The following is a 17,554-nucleotide window of genomic DNA, read 5'->3' on the forward strand; positions in this document are numbered from 1 at the left end:
CATGCGGACACTGCTGAAGCTAGCACACTACCAATAGCAATGAGGCTGCAGCAGCAAGGGGGTGGCTTGGACTAGCTGCTGTAAATGTAAACAAATATGTTTGTCTTAATGATTGGCTGAACAAGAAGTAGGACTGAGTGGACTTGTAGGCTCTAAAGTTTTATATTGTTTTGGTTTTGAGTGAAGTTATGTAACCCCCCTCCCCCCAAAATCTACATTTGTAAGTGCAACACTCATGATAAAGAGATTGCACTACAGTACTTGTAATGAGGGAACTGAAAAATACTATTTATTTTATCATTTTTACAGTTCAAATATTTATAATAAAAATAATATAATCTGAACACTGTACTTTGTATTCTGTGTTGTAAATGAAATTAATATATTTGAAAATGTAGATAAACCATCCAAAAATATTTAATACATGTCAATTGGTATTCTATTGTTTCACAGTATGATTAATCACAATGATTTTTTGTAGTTAATTGCATGAGTTTACTATGATTAATTGACAACCCTAAAATAAACCATTAATTTCTTTTTTTTAAAGCAATATAGAAACAAATACAAAACACACAGAACTACAAAGTTCCCCTCCCTCTGGATCTGCTACAGGATTTGAATCATGTCTCTTCAGATCCCCAATGCACACCCCACCACTTCAGCTCTGGGAATAATTGCTGTACTGTGTATGGACCAGCCGGGACAGGACACATGCTTTTCCAGTGGGTTACACAAGTATTTGCTAGTCATCAGTAGAACATTTGTGATCAGGACTCACTTTTGCTGGCTTCACTCTGGTGGAGGGGTAAGGGAAGCTCCTTAAAAGTGTGTGTGAGGGGAAGAGGTGGATGACACCAATATCTGAACCATCATCCTGCCCCCTGCACTTCCCCTTTCCTGATGCCCCTGTGCCACGCCTTCCCCTCAAGCTCCCACTCTTGCAACGCCCCTTCTCCACAAGGCTCCACCCTTGCCTGACCCTTCCCCACAAGGCCTCATCCCCTGCTCACTCTCTATCCCTCCCACTGTTCCACCCCGTTATGGCCACTAAAAGGAGGGCAGGCATAACTCTCCCGCTTTTAAAAGTGATGGGGCCATGGCCCCCTGCCCACCCTATTCTGGTACCCCTGGTGTGGCGTAATCATTAGCAACAGGAGCCAAAGAACAGATTATTTGACATGTTGAGACTAAAGCCGGTGGGGATGAGTAGCCAATACCTGGGGCTTCCACACTAGAGACCCTAGTTCTAGTCCCCGTTTTGACCTTGTGCAACTTCTCTGTTAGCTTATTAGCACAATGGGCTGCAAAGGTGTCCAATACCAGATTGCGTTCTAGGGCTGGGGATACGAAGTCATGGTCAGCCATAAGAGATGGGACGTGCCTGCACACACAAACAGCACTCAGAAGTGAGACGATTTGTGCGCGTGGCTTCTGATTTGTTTCACTATACCCCAGCCCAGGTGCTTTGTCCTTGTTATTGGAGAGCATCCCTCCTCCCCTAGTTCCACTCAGGAATCTGGGAATTCGCAGGAGACAGTCAGCTGCAGGTCACATGGACTGAAGGATTCATCTCTCCAGCCTCCTCCTCAAAGCTCCTGGAGGCCACTTCTGTTGGCCAAAAGTAACTGCATGTCACCTGTCTGACTGATGGCTACAATTCTCAGGCAATACATTCACAAGCAAAAAAAAAAAAAACCCAACCAGCAGCAGTGAGATCCTCTGCCTGAGTCCATCCACCAGAGCTGACAGCCTCTGACTGTCCAGAAGCAGGAAGACTGACTGGTTAGAAGGAAATTTACAACCGTGTAACCAGTTTGCCTTACGTAATCATGACAATGTATCTCATCACAGTAGGAGTCAGGATCTGTAACACTATTGTATCTGGCTGTTCATGAAGTAACCACCTGCTGCCCCAGCAGCATCTCGGCTCAGCGGGCCTTTCCAATTGCAGTGGCAGCTCCTGTTCTGGTTCCAGAAGACCACTCCCCAAATTCACTGTTGAATCTGATCTCAAAGCCACTCTGCCGCAGTAGACTCTTGGATGCAGTGCCCAGCCACACAGAACAGCCACAGAATGAAGGAGTGTGACTGATGGCTAGAAATTTCCAGCCATGCATTATCCAGCAAAACAGGAGCAGATACAAAATTTAGGTTCACACCATCCAGCTGCAAGAATGTATGAATTCCTCAGTGCAATGCACTAAATAGCTACACCATTGTACCAGCTATATGGCAGCCCCTGTAACTAGCCACATCCCTGGCAAGTGCTAGTCTCACCGCATCTGGAGCTGCATTTCTGGTCCCAGGTGGCTGCTCCCCAGCCTCACCCAGGCTCCCGCTGTCTGTCCCCAGATCCCTTCCTGAAGCCAGACTGGACAAGTGGCCTGAGAGCCTTGGGGCCTGGAGTTCTCTGGTTAGCCATCCCCCCATACAGGGCAGGAGCCCCAGCCCCAGTTCCCTGCGCACCTGCTGCCATCTGCAAAGAGCCAGGAGTCCCTGAGAGCTGGTGAGACAGTGCAGGGAAATAGAGCAGTATCCACCAGGCTAAGAACAGGTGTGACAGCTGCCCTCTTGGCCAGCACATCCAGCACTGAACCAGGGACCCCTAGAGCTCTCTGTTTATCCCACACCCTGGGCAGTGCTGGACCCCTAGTGCAAGATCCCCTCACTCCCGCTGTCCCCAGCCACCAGGCTCCAGCCCTTACCCGGGGGACAGGAGCTTGGTCTCTCTGGGCCAATGAATCCTTGGCCTCTCTATAGGGCTGACAAAAAGGGAGAAAATCAGTGCGGGCCTTGCTGGGTGTGGTTCTGTGAGACGGGGTCACCTGCCCCACTATGGCCCAGGCTGAGATCCCAGCACATTCCAACCTGGCCCCTGAGCCACTATCAGATGGACATTCAGCCTCTGTGTGCTGGTGGGGAGGCACTGAGTCATTGCCCTGGGGGAGCTGCTGTGGGAGGGAGATTTTCTGCTCACAGCCCTGATGGGCTGGTTTTACTTAGTTCCCCACCAGATAAGGATCCGAGACTGACAGAGATTGTGGGCAAGGGAGGGAGATGTGTGTCTGTTTCCTCGTCCCTTCCTCCACAGGGACCTGATTAGAAATGGGCTCCCTAGTGGAGAAGCCGGGCTAGGGACTAGGAGAAGCAGGAGGGAGATGGGGGTCTGGGCAGCTGTGTCCAATGGTTGAGCACAGAAAGCACTGGATATTCAGAAACAGCATTTTAGAGCAGGCCTGAAAAACGATACACTTTCACTCCTGTGTACTTGTAAAGGGAAATCTACAAACCCCACACCCCACAAAGGTTTTTAGGGGGAGGGGAGCCCCTCCTGCCTGCAAGCAAACAGCCTGACCACCACCACCACCACCCCCCCCAGCTGCCTCTACTGCCAATAACAGAGGCAGGCTCCCATAGCTGCAACCAGTAAGGGAGACAAAACCAGCTATAAAAGGAGAGAGCACAGAGGGGGTGGGGAGGCATGGGCAGAAAGGGCTAGGACAATGGAGTCCTCTCTATATTGGGCTGTCTTTACAGACACAGCCCAAAGGAACTGATGCAGACTGCTAGGCCTAATCAGATCCCAGGGCCAACTGAAAAAAGTCAATTGGGGGTAGTCGAGACCCCCTTGAAAGACCACATCAAGGACTGGTGACATCACCATTATCACCTGCCTCTGCATAGACTGACTTAGTGACTGGTGAGAGGGTCAGGGAGATGATAATCAGAAAAATTCTGTGTGTGCGTCCATCTGTTCCCTTATCCTCCTATCCCAGGTTCTGGCTGCAGAGTGTCCCCAGACATTTCACTCAAAAGCCACACTGGTTCAGATTAAAACATAAAACAAGATTATTAACTACAGAAAAATTAAAGTGAAGTGATTATAAGTGATATCAAACAGCTCAAAGCAAAATTACCTAGTAAATAAACAAAACCACAAACTAAGCCTAAAAACCTAGAAAGATTGGATATGAATTAATAATTTTTCATCCTGACTGATGATACAAGCAGGCTTGCAGATGCTAAAGGCACAAGCTGCACTTGCTTTGCAGCTTGGAACAGGGATAGGGAGCCCAAGTCATTTTCTTTTGGAGCTCCTTTCAGCAGGCATTCAGCAATGGGAGAGTGAACAACCACCAATGATGTCACTCCCTGCCTTACATAGCTGTTCCATATGGCAGAAACCCTTTCTTTCAAGCTTGGTTCCCAGACCAGTTTGTGGAAACACATAGGTACTCAAAACAGAGATCAGTATTGTTTGGTCACATGCCCTTGCATACCTTGCTGAGTCATAGCACCCATTCCTCATCAGCTGTCTGGAGCGTTCCCAGGAAGGCTCACCAGGTGGGGGATGAGATTCTCCTACACTTATTGTTTCCCCTGATGGCCCATTACCTAATATAGGCCCTTCCCAGCCAGCTGTCTAGACTGGAAGCATCTTGCTTAGTGGGTATCACCCAGGTGTAACTACATTTGAAATAAAGATACAAAAGCTCTGTCTACACTAGCAGTGTTAAAGCTCTGCTACGGTTCTTCCAGCACTCTAAAAAAAACCACCCCCACAAGGGGCGTAGCTAACAGCCCTGGGAGCATGGCTCCCAGCCCTGGTGCCGTGACTGCATTGGCATTTTAGAGCGCTGAAAGGGGGAGTTTTTTCACACTCCTGAGCGAGAAAGGTTCAGCGCTGTAACGTGCCAGTGTAGACAAGGCCATACTCATGATTCATAACTTCAGATACCAAAATGATACATGCATGCAAATAGGATACTCATATTCAGCAAATCAGAACTTTTCCAATGACCCCTCTTGTACAAAATGCATCATAATTATGCTATAATAATATCATAGTAATATCATAATATTACTATGAAAAATATGGGGTGTAGTGTCACAAGCAGTTTCTCTCTCTTCCCCCAGCAGGTCAGCAAGAGGCAGGAAGGCCCATCAGTTCAGCAGCCAGGCTGCAGCAGGGAGGAGGGGCTGATCGGGACTTCTCCTCTGCCTGGGTTTGCTTAGACCAGGCAAAGCCAGAGGGTCACTGATCAGCTGCTGCTGGAACCTGCCCCTAGAGATGAGCAGTTGGAAACTTGGGAGCCAAATGCCACTGCTGTGTGTGGGAATTACAAAACAGAGTTTTTTCTATGGCCAGCCCTAGTCAGGGCACTGAGAGAATTTCTCTCCTTTATGGAGGAGTCTCTGATGTTCAATGTGGTGTTAGATCCAACTAAGCATTTTTCATGCTAAGGACATCTGAGAGCCTCTTCTCTGTGTGGATTTGCTGATGCTTGATGTTCTGTGAGAACCAAATGAAGCTTCCCTCACATTCAACTTCTTTTCTGTGAATTATCTGATGGAGAATAATGTGTGAGCTCAGACTGAATCTTTTTCTGCAGTTATTGAAGTTTTTCCCACAATCCAAGCATTTATGGGTTCTCTCTCTTATGTGGACTGTTTGATGTCAAGCAAGGTTTGATCATCAAATGAAACTTTTTCCACAGTCAAAACTTTTCTAGATTCCGTCCCATATGGATTCTCAGATGTTTATGAAGTTATGACCTGGGACTGAAGCTTTTCCCTTCATCCAAGCATTTATTGGGTTTCCCTTGTGTGGATTCTCCCATGCTTAATAAGGCTTGAGCGCTGACTGAAATTTTTCCCACAGTCCAAGCATTTAAAGGGTTTCTCTCCTGTGTGGATTCTCCCATGCATAATAAGGCTTGCGCGCTGTCTGAAACTGTTTCCACAGTCCAAGCATTTAAAGGGTTTCTCTCCTGTGTGGATTCTTTCATGTTTAATAAGGCTTGAGCGTTGACTGAAACTGTTCCCACAGTCCAAGCATTTAAAAGGTTTCTCTCCGGTGTGGATTCTTTCATGGCTAATAAGGCCTGAGGTCCGACTAAAACTTTTCCCACAGTCCAAGCATTTATAAGGTTTCTCCCCTGTGTGGGCTCTCTGATGTATAATAAGGGTTGATGGTGCACTGAAATTTTTCCCACACTCAGGGCATTTATATGGTCCCTCTCCTGTGTGGATTTTCCCATGACTAATAAGGCCAGAGCTCTGACTGAAACTTTTCCCACAGTCCAAGCATTTATAAGGTTTCTCCCCCGTGTGGATTCTCCCATGCTTAATAAGGCTTGAGCTCTCACTGAAACTTTTCCCACAGTTCAAACATGTAAAGGGTTTCTCTCCCTTGTGGATTCTCCCATGTTTAATAAGGCTTGAGCGCTGACTAAAACTTTTCCCACAGTCCAAGCATTTTAAAGATTCCTCTCCCGTGTGTGTTTTCTGATGTATAAGAAGGGCTGATCTGTCACTAAAACTTTTCCCACACTCAAGGCATTTATATGGTTGCTCTCCTGTGTGGATTTTCCCATGGCTAGTAAGGCCAGAGCTCTGACTGAAACTTTTCCCACACTCCAAGCATTTATAAGGTTTCTCTCCAGTGTGGATTCTCTGATGTACAATAAGGGCAGATGGTGCACTGAAGCTTTTCCCACAATCAGAACATTTATATGGCCTCTCTCCCGTGTGGATTCTCCTATGGCAAATAAGCCCTGAGAGCTGACTAAAGCTTTTCCCACAGTCAAGGCATTTATAGGGTCGCTCTCCTGTGTGGATTCTCCCATGGCTAACAAGGCCTGAGTGCTGACTAAAAGTTTTCCTACACTTCAAGCATTCATAGGGTCTCTCTCCTGTGTGGATTCTCCCATGCTTTATAAAGCCAGACAGCCAACTGAAGCTCTTCCCACAGTCCAAGCATTTATAGGATCTCTTTTTTTTGTGATTTGATTGCTGGGCTGTGGTTTCCTTGGGACTATTGCCTCCTCTCCCACATTCAATGGATTCATCCATTTTCTTTCTTGGGCTGTTTCCCAGCTTCCTCTCTGATTTGTGCCAATTACTCCAGGCTGTTCTCTGTTCCAAGCACCGGGAAAAATTACTGTCAGATCTCAAAATGGTCCCCTGCATTTCCACTTGCTCAGGACCTTCCTGCTGTGGATTCTCCTCCTCATTCTCACTCTTTGTCTTGTCACCTGCTGGAGGAGAGAGAGAATCCAGGCAGGAGTCATTGTTGAGCTGGTCGAAAGGACAGAAAGGGGAATAGCAAAGAGAGAAAACACAACACAATAACTGTTGGGAAGACTGAGAAATTGGATTCTGCCTCCATATCCCATCCAAACACTCACAGAGAAGTGAAATCAGGGAGGAAACTCCTGACAGCTACCAGGCTGGGTGGGAAGCCATGAGCAATTATCTGCCATGCTGACCACAACCTGATCTGAGTGAGATGAGGCAAAACTGTGGGGGCTCACAGCACATTTTGGAGATTTTCAGCCTTTTCCTTCATTTGCCAGTTTCTGTGTCAGTATCACTGACTCCTCACCTGTGTGGGTGTCTCTTGGGATCTTCCTTTCCTCGGAGGCTTGGAGATCCGGGACCCACGGCTCTTCCCCTGCTTCCAGCCGGGCGACTAGGTCAGGTTTGGGAATGGGGAGTCCTGCTCAGGGGGTAAAATCAGGCATGAGCAGAGCACACAGAGGCTTGGTGGATTATTTGTCACAAAGGGCACATCTCGAGTTTAACTTGACCCCATTATTTGCTGGGGGGTTGTGGGATCTGAACAAATGGGACCATGGTCACTGAACCCCCTTGGAATCGGGTGATGTCTGGAGGGGAGGGGGATTGTCACACCCTCACTGGGAGTTTTCAGGGTCTGTGCGCTCTCGGGGACTTGCTGAGGCACATGCAGCTCTGATGTTAACCCCCTGCCTCTGTTTAAACCTCAGATCCCTCCCCACACGTGGAGCTAGTCCCATGAAGGAAGGTACCTAGAGAACCTGTCTGAAGTGAAAATTAATTCAGAGAGGATAATACTCTGCTTCTGCCCCCATTACAGCTGGAGGGATGGAGATGAATTAGCATGTTCATTAGCTCCATGACTCCCTTATCCCATTGGACGGGGTTTGGAGGTGAATGGTTCTCTAACCCTGGAGATGTGGATTATATGACCCATTTCCCTCTAATCTAACTGACCAGATTCAGAAATGCAGGCCCGATGGCTTCAATAGCTGAAGGGACAGGAATCCTTACCCAGCGAGGTCACAGTCTCATAATTCTCCTGCATGACATCCCTGTAGAGGGTTATCTGACCGGGATCCAGCAGAACCCCCTGCCCCTCAGTGAAATACACAGCCACCTCCTCAAAGGTCACCGGCATCTGAAACAACAGGTGCTCCCCACTCAGTGCTTGGTGCCCCAGCCACAAGCCCACTATTCATGGGGGAAGAAGCCCCAAAATTGGACAGCTCTGGGAGGACCCGTGGAGCAGAATCCACCCCCACCCTGCTCAGGAGGCTCCAAGGAACAGAGAGGTGAGAGTTCTTTGTCCCTCCCAGCAGACGGAGGAGGGCAGGGTCTTCTCATTTACCACACACCTACTAGGCACAGGCTGATGTGGGAAGCAGAACTCCGCACAGGGGACAGAGACAAGAATCCCAGTACCTTCCCTTTGTATTGCTCTGCAGTCTCTGGGTAGTGGGTTCAGGCTCCAGCACTCCGGCCTGTTTTCCCTGCCCTATCCAAGGGGGTTGTTTCCTGTTTCAGAAATGGGGGAATGTTCACCCCACCAATGGGCCTGTTAATAAATCAGGCCCTAAGCTGAGCATGTCCCAGCAGGTTTACCACACCCTGTCTGCCTCCCTGTCTCACTCTGTGTCCTGCCCCTCCCCCTCTACAGCAACCCTCCCCACCAGTTCCCCACAAAATCCCCTACCTGAGCTGAATCTACCACAGCCATTTCCCTTCCTTGTCCCCTAGGATGATCTGGAGCAAAACAGGGTCATTATTCCGCAGCCTGTCAGGGTGAGAAGGGCAACTGGGGAGGTTTCTAAATTAGCATTAGTCCCTTTCACACCCCAATTCCCCCTCAGGCTCTTTCTCTGCAGAGAGACACTCTAGACCATGGGTTCTCAAACTGGGGGTTGGGACACCTCAGGGGGGTTGCAAGGTTATTACATGGGGGTCCATGAGCTGTCAGCCTCCACTGCAAACCCTGCTTTGCTTCCAGCATTTATAATGGTGTTAAATATATAAACAAGTGTTTTTAATGTATAAGGGGGGGTCGCACTCAGAGGCTTGCTATGTGAAAGGGGTCACCAGTACAATAGTTTGAGAACCACTGCTCTAGACTCCACCATGCTGAGAAAACCGTTACGTTATTACAACAAAGACCTGATCCCCCTGATTCCCCCCGCCCCCGGACTAAACCCATGAAACACTTTTAAATCATCCCAGAAACAGAATCTCTGTGCCAAATGCTAGAAGAGAACAGAACCAAAGGCGCTGCTTTGGGGGATCCCCCTGACACTGTCCCCAGGGCAGCGCATCCCCCCAGTAGCGCGGGCACCAGGCTGAGGCAGGAACTGGCTTTTCCTCTTCCTGCTCCTCACCTTGTCCCAGGAAAGTCAATAACCTGCCCCGGCCAGGATGCTGCAGGGAATGGAGCTGGGCAGGGCTGGGAGTCGGGAACCTCCCCCCTCACTGATTGCTCCTGCTGCCCCTGCCAGGCTCTCCACTCTCCCTTTTGCATGGAAGAACTGGTTACTGTCCTGCCATTCCCATGGATGTTTCCTCTCCAATAGCTACTGACACTGCTAACAGGAGCATGCACCTGGGTGTGTCAGGGGCAGCAGACACCTGGGAGCAGAGATAGGGCAGAGCAGGAGCCATTTCTGCAGTCACTTTCCTGCCTATAGGTCTCTCTCATCACCTGCAGGCTCTAGCTCAGGAGCTGATGCCAGCAGAGCCCAGGGATGCCCTAGGGAGCTAGTTCCAGCCACAGGAGAAAGTCCACCCCTCAGCTGGAGACACAGGGGCTTTAATGATGGTCTGTCCCAGCACAGACCCCGCCGGGGAGCAGCAGCTGCTCCATCTGGACTCTCAGGGTATGGCTACACTTACAGTTGTACAGCGCTGGGAGTTACAGCTGTCTTCGTACAGCTGTGTAGGGAAAGCACTGCAGTGTGGCCACACTGACAGCTACCAGAGCTGCAGTGTGGCCACATTTGCAGCGCTGTTGGGAGTGGTGCATTATGGGCAGCTATCCCAGCGTTCAAGTGGCTGCAACGTGCTTTTCAAAAGAGGGCGGTGGGGTGGAGTGTGACAGGGAGCATGGGAGAGACAGAGAGAGTGGATTTTTGGAGGTGACACTGTGTCAGCTCCCTGCCTTGCAAGTTCTAAGGACTGGAAGATACACAGCACCAACCTGCAATCAATTTAAAAGTTTCGAGCCCTTCCCCCACCCCTCTTATTCACTAAATGCAAATTATGCACTCCTAAATAGCCTTCAGACCACATAAGCAGCTGCTCAACACGGACTCCCCCCTTCCCCTCTGTCGTGTGACTTCTTTCTTCAAGCAAACAGCTGTGAACTTTCCAAAGCAATTCCCCTGCCTGCCTCTGCTCGATGGAGCAAACAGGAGCGGTGTTTGTTTTTTTAGATAAGCAGCTCGGGGGAGCTTGGAGTTCAGCCATTCTTCCGGTTTGTTGTGAGCAGGCATTCTGGGATATCTCCTAATACCCTGGAGGCCAATAACAGCGCTTTTGGTGGCCATACTTGATGAGCAGCACTGCAATCGTTACACCCCAAGCAGACCAGGTGTACAGCCAGCGCTGCAGCCAGGGAGTTGCAGCGCTGGATGTGCCTTGCAGGTGTGGACAGTTACTAAGTTGCAGCGCTGTAAACCCACCACCAGCGCTGCAACTCTCCAGTGTAGCCAAGCCCTCAGATCACAATGGAGGTAGCATCAAGTGCCCCAGGAAGCTGAACAAGCTCTAGGGTTCCAGTATCCTGAGCTCAGACAGCGACTGACACTGGCCTCCTCTGCTTTAGCAATTACCAGAGCTGCCCTGTGTTGCCCCTGCAATCCTAGGGACAGTCAGGTCGATACTGATCTCATTTGCCCATCTGGACTCACAGTGGAATCGGAGACCCGGTTCAAACTGGTATTTTATACATTAACTGGAACCGAATCTCGACCTTAAATTTGTTTTACCGACTGGACCTCAACGGAACTGCACAAAAAAAAAAGGGGGGGGAAGGGTGCTGCTACCAGTTAAAATAAAGATTTGACATTTTTAAGCTCATTATTTAAACAAACAAACAAACAAAAAACTCTACAGTGATCTTATTTTCGTTTAAGAGAAGACAACAAACTAGCCAATGGGCTGGTGATGGCTCCCAGAATGCCTGTCTGAGGATAGTGAGAAGGGAATGAGAATAGAAGGGGGCCAGCCCACAAGAGCAGGGAGGGAGAAGGGAAGCTTAGGAGCTGCCTGCACACCATGGGAGGCAGAAGGGGGGCCAGAGGTAAATGAGCCCTTCTGAGATGCCCCCCTGAGGACAGAAGAGGTGGGAAGCTCCCTGGGCCCTGAAGTTTGTAACAACTCTTCAAGTCACAGGGCAAAGGTAATGGCTCCCCAACCTTCTCCCCATAGACAGGCCTCTGCCCACCCTCCCCAACCCCTGGGGCAGCTCCTCCCTCCAGTTGTCTCACTTGAGGCAGGGTTCATGCTCCCAGCTGCCTTCCCCACTGAAGCCACCTGCAGGGCCCCCTCCCAACCAATTCCAGGCACTCTCTGATACTCACCTCCAATTTTTTTTTTAGGTTTCTCAAACAGATTTAGGAAAAATACTCATGTATATTTGACAGTCCAAAAACACTAGGAAAACTCATATAAAGTTAAAGTTACAAAATAAATAAATAAATAAATAATCAAAATCCAAAGTTTCCATTTTAAGTTGCAGCTCTTTCTTGGATTTACCTTCACTAAGATTGAAATAGAAGTTCACTTACCGGTTTAAATCCTATTTCTGTTTCTTTGGGTCGCTTGAACCAAAAATGAAACTGAACCTATTGAATGGAACTGAATCTGAATCAAACCAAAACAAATACCAGTTGGATTCCTTGCCTGCTGTTCCTAACAGTGACTTTGCTTTGACACAGAAATCAGAGCAGGACCCTGTTCAGTCCTGTCAGCCCCAAACTTTTATAATTGAGGAGTCAGACCCCCCAAATAATGAGATTGTCTTAAAAAAAAATAAAAGAAGACTAAGGGCCGGTCACTACCATGGAAGATTGGCAATTTCAGCTACATGAATAACGTAGCTGAAGTCGCCAATCTGCTTACTGCGGTGTCTTCCCTGTGGTGTGTTGACAGGGGAGACAGTCTCCCATCGAATTCCCTTGCGCTTGTCCTTGAGGTGGAGTACTGCAGTCGATGGGTGAGCAATCGCCGGTCGATTTATTGTGTACTAGACGCGATAAATCGACCCCCTGCTGAATTGATCGCTGCCCCATTGATCTGGCCGGTAGTGAAGACATGCCCTAGAATAGGAGCAAGTGTGCGCGCGAATGGGGGTGGGAGCGGGAATATTTGCCTTGTAAATTCTGAGCCCTTAGGGCAGGCCTGCACAACTTATGGCCTGTGGGCCACAGCGGGCTCACTGTACAGCCCGCAGGGGGTTAGTAGGCAAGTGGTGGGGTGGGGCAAGCCAATGGCTGGCTGGCTGGCTGGCCAGCCAGCAGGAGGAGTGGTGAAGAGGACAGAAGCAGGCTGGGGAGTGAGGGTGAGCCAGTGACAGGGGGCAGTGGCAGAAGGTAAGAGGCTAGCGGCGGGCAGGCAGGTGAGCTGGCGGTGGTGGCGGGGGGGGGCAGGGGAGCCGGCAGCAGACAGGCAGGTGAGCTGGCGGCGGCGAGCGGGGGGCTGAGGAGGCGAGTGGGCAGCGGGGGCGTGAGTAGGTGAGCTGGAGAGGGGGCTGAGGAGGCGAGCAGGCAGGCAGTGATGGAGGGGCAGGTGAGCTGATGGTGGGGAAGGGGGGCTGAGGAGGCGGGTGGTGAGCAGGCAGTTGCAGGGGGGGGGCAGGTGAGCCAGCGGTGGGGGACGGGGGCTGAGGAGGCGAGCAGGCAGGCAGTGGCTGGGGCAGGTGAGCCAGTGGAGGGAGGAGGAGGCCGAGGGGGTGAGTGGGCTGTGGGGAATGAATAGGTGAATGGGTGGGCAGTGGCAGGGGGCAGGTGAGCCGGCAACAGGTGCGGCAGTAGCGGGGGGGCAGCTGAGCCAGCGACGGAGGAGAACTGAGGAGGTGAGCGGGCGGTGGAAGGTGAGTAGGCGAGCCGGGGGAAGGGGCAGGCAGTGGCAGAGGGAGCAGGTGAGCCGGTGGTGGGGGAGGCAGGCTGAGGATGCGAACGGACGGGCAGTGGCAGAGGGATGGTGAGCCGGCCACGGGGGAGGCAGTGGCAGGGGGGCAGGTGAGCCGGCAGCAGGAGGAGACTGAGGAGGCGAGCAGGTGGGCAGTGGCTGGGGGGTGCAGGTGAGCCAGCAGTGGGGGGAGCAGGGGACTGAGGAGGTGAGCGGGTGGTGAGGCGGAAAGCGCGCGGGCAGTGGGGGGGGGGCAGGTGAGCCAGTGGCAGGGGAGGGGGGCTTTATACTGGGGTGGGGTGAGGAGGCAAGCAGCGAGTCACTGGCTGACCAGTTCTACTGATCTTGTCTCTCATAAAAATTGATCCTTTTTGCTGCTTTTCTCTGGGCTGGGGGTTGTCCCAATGCTGCAAAGAGAGTGTTCCCAAAGGAAGGTGCTTGCTCCTAACTGCTCTTCTCTAGTCAGCCCACTTGACAAGTTTGATTGTGCTTGGTCTGGCTCCCATCCCCTCTCCAAGGGTTGCAGCTGTCTGAGGTGCTTGCTTTCCATGCCTTCCTCATTCACACTTCATTCATTCAACAAGGCAATTAATTACAAAGTGGGGGGAAGATCTTATTCTACTTCTAGCAAAAAGACATTTTTATTTTACCTTAATTATACGACCTTAGGGGCCCGCTAGAACATATTACCAAGGTTCAATACAAAGTCATATACAAGTACAAATGTTTTCTTTCAATAGAACAGGTTTTTTCATTTTTCCATGATTCATAAAAAATAAAAAATTAAAAACTATTTATTTTACTTGAAAAATTCTTAATAAAGTATCCCCCTGCACCACCTTCCTTTTCGGCCCACAGCTACAGCTGTTTCTGCAGGGCGATGCTGGGAAGGAGGGTTTGTTTCAGCAGGGCAGGCAGAGCTGGGGTGGTGGTGTTTTTTGGGGGGCTGAGTGGCACTGGGGGGGGGGGTTCGGTGGCACTAGGGGTGTGTGTCCAGCCCTCAGCTGTTTTCTTTGGAGAAATATGGCCCTCCCTGCTTTACAAGCTGCGCAGGCCTGCCGTAGGGGGAAGTCCGCTCCCCCCTCCCACACACGTTTGACCATTTCTAGGGGAAAAAAAGATTCCCCATTCACAGCTGGGCGGGGCAATCCCCTCCCCCTCTCCTATCCCATGGGCTGGGGGAGCTGCCATTGTTTTTCCTACCCTCTGGCTCTCCCCTCCCCAGCTGGTCTCCGCTTGCTCTCAAATTCTCCCTCCAGCCTCCCCACAGTCACCTCTTTCCCCAGCCCCCATTTTCCTTCTCTTTATCCCCCACTCAGGGTTTCCTTCTGTTCCAGCTCTGCTCCCTGAAGCCCCAGAATTCTCCCCCTGTCCCCTGATTTCTGTGTAGTCTCAGCCTCCTTTCTGCAGCCCCACATCCCCATGGCCCCAACCCCTCACGCATCTCTGATCATCGCTCAGTGCCCTCTGGCTCTCACACCCCCTGCCACTCTTCAGCCCCCTTCCGGCTCCCACCTCCCTCTGGCTACCCACATGTCGCTGTCCCACCTCCAATCCCTCACACGCCCTGCAAACCATAGGAGCTGGCAGCCAGCTTTCCTCTGCCCAACGCAGGGAATCGCAGCCAGCCCAGCTGGGAGCAGCCTAGGGCCTCCCCCTGCCCTGCAGACTGGCTGCACCGGGAGCAGCACTCCGTGGGGAGGGGGGCAGGTCTCACCTTCTCTCCACGCGGGGTTCTGGACCCCAGTAATGGGAGGGAGCGGGTCAGGCTGGGGTCTCTGCACTGGGAGAGTCTCTCGGGGAACAGCGGGGATGTTCCTCCCCCGCCTGCAGCCAGGGCTATGGGTCCCCAGCGGCAGCAGCAGCCGAGGCCCCGGAGTCTTGCAAGGGACGTGGGTTGCACCCCGACAGAGTTACTGCAGCAACTGCAATTCGCTTCCTGCTGCCAGTCTGAGTGACCCCGGGAATCGCTCCGCCCGACGCCTCCTGGGTCCTAGCGAGATCGTTTGCTCTAGGTCTGGCCTGTGCGTGTGTGTGTCTGTTATTGTTATTTATTGTATTGTCACCCCCAGTCCCACCTATTGGGGGGAGGGAGGGAAGGCGTCAATGGCCCGGGGGGTGGGGAGAGGGTGATTTAAAAGGTCCCGGGTAGATGGGATAATTAAGTATTTTTAAATAAAAATTAAGATAAAAAAAGATCCTCCCTCCCTGCCCAAGACCCTTCCATGTCATTGTCTAGAGCTAGTATCTGGGGGCCTCCCAAATCCACAGCATATTTTAGTGACAACCATACAACACAACTAGCATAACTACACATGCATTAATTATACACATATTTAGATAGAGAAATGACTTTCAGAAAGATCATAGCTTAGCTCCTGATACCTTACAAGACATGCTTTATATGTAAGATCACAATGATATAAAAATGAGGAATATGGGGGTTACAGGATGCTCCCCCAAGGTATAGAATCTCACACCAGGATATGGGGGATGATGGCTTCCTGGTCCTACAGAAGCTGCCCAGAACCCAGAGAGTCAGGGGGCATGTTTCCCGGTGACACTGACTCTGGTGGAATTCACTCTGGTAAGAGATTGATCCAGGGAGTAGTTTGTAAACTGTGATCTCTTTTTTCCACAGCATGTTTACTGCCTGCTAGCAGAGGGTTGAGCTGTAAGGTCTGCTCCCCTAGTTTGGGCCATGGAGTTGTCAGTAGTATGCCACCAGGGTCGCCCTCCCTTCTCCCTCAGGGCTACCTGCTGCTCCTCACCCTGCCAGTGTAAATTTGCCTGCACAATTTGCTATTGGTAGCAGTTATTAACATCTGAGTATTCTCTCTTTTGCTGCCTTGTCACAACTTGCTGCTTTTGACATTCCCCATTCTATAGTCCAAGGGCAGTAAGTTGTGATGGATGGAGGCATTCCCACCTAGGGTGACCAGAAGTCCTGATTTTATAGGGACAGTCCCAATTTTGGGGTCTTTTTCTTATATAGGCTCCTTTACCCCGCACCTCCTATTTACTCCCCACCTCCATCCCAATTTTTCGCACTTGCTATCTGGTCACCCTATTCCCACCACAATTTGGTATCTGTCACTTTCCCTGCTTTCTGGTCCGGGGTAACAAACTGTGATGGGTGAGGTTCATCTATCATAGTTTTACCACCTCTGCCTTTCTCCATCCTTTGGTCCAGGGCTGGTAAATTTTGATGTATGAGGACACTTCCAGCACAGTTTGCTACCTCTTACCTTTCCCCATCCTCTGCCTTTCCCTATATACTAGTCTAGGGGTAGAAAGTTGTGACAGATATGGAGTATTGTATCCTATAGGGCTAGCCTGCTTACTTGTCTATATACATATTATCTTATAGATTTCTAATGGGTTTGACTATTTGCTTTACTATAATAGGTTATAATAGGTTTATAGATTTATATTATTTTTGGATATAACACAAGGGACCTACAGACAACATCCTCTGTGATGAGCTAATGCAAAGTTAGCATACATATGTTTCATAGACTCATAGAACTGGAAGGGACCTCAAGAGGTCATCTAGTCCTGTCCTCTGCACTCAAGGCAGTACTAAGTATTATCTAGCCCATGCCTGACAGGTGTTTGTCCAACCTGCTCTTAAAAATCCCCAATTGTGGAGATTCCACAACCTTCCTAGGCAATTTATTCCAGTGCTTAACCACCTAGACAGTTAGGAAGTTTTTCCTAATGTCCAACCTAAACCATCCTTGCTGCAATTTAAGCCCATTGCTTCTTGCTTCTCCTTCCTCCTTTTTAGACTCATAGACTTTAAGGTCAGAAGGGACCATTATGATCATCTAGTCTGACCTCCTGCCCAATGCAGGCCACAGAATCTCATCCACCGACTCCTGTAACAAACCCCTAACGTATGTCTGAGTTATTGAAATCCTCAAATTGTGGTTTGAAGACCTCAAGCTGCAGAGAATCCTCCAGCAAGTGACGCATGCTGCAGAGGAAGGCAAAAAACTTCTAGGGCTTCTGCCAACCTGCCCTGGAGGAAAATTCCTTCCTGATCCCAAATATGGCGATCAGTTAAACCCTGAGCATGTGGGCAAGACTCACCAGCCAGCACCCAGGAAAGAATTCTCTGTAGTAACTAGATCCCAACCCATCTAACGTCCCATCACAGACCACTGGACATACTTACCAGCTGATAATCAAAGATCAGTTGCCAAATTAATTGCCAAAATTAGGCTATCCCATCATACCATCCCCTCCATAAACTTATCAAGCTTAGTCTTAAAGCCAGATATGTCTTTTGCCCCCACTACTCCCCTTGGAAGACTGTTCCAGAATTTCACTCCTCCAATGGTTAGAA

The 17,554-nt window shown here is 50.2% G+C and overlaps 1 protein-coding gene across 1 annotated transcript in view; it reads right to left on the reverse strand.

Annotated features, from left to right (window-relative positions):
- Positions 1–358: 358 nt before the first annotated feature.
- The window catches only part of LOC127032790 (zinc finger protein 569-like), a 253,686-nt gene continuing 236,490 nt past the window's right edge, over positions 359–17,554 (reverse strand). The window contains 4 exon segments of the mRNA XM_050920383.1: positions 359–5,607; positions 5,609–7,043; positions 7,391–7,504; positions 8,098–8,224. Of these exon segments, the coding sequence (XP_050776340.1) occupies positions 5,553–5,607; positions 5,609–7,043; positions 7,391–7,504; positions 8,098–8,224 (1,731 nt within the window). The 3' untranslated portion in view covers positions 359–5,552.

The sequence above is a fragment of the Gopherus flavomarginatus genome, chromosome 12 (genome assembly GCF_025201925.1).
Source record: "Gopherus flavomarginatus isolate rGopFla2 chromosome 12, rGopFla2.mat.asm, whole genome shotgun sequence".
In the NCBI taxonomy this organism is placed as follows: domain Eukaryota; kingdom Metazoa; phylum Chordata; order Testudines; family Testudinidae; genus Gopherus; species Gopherus flavomarginatus.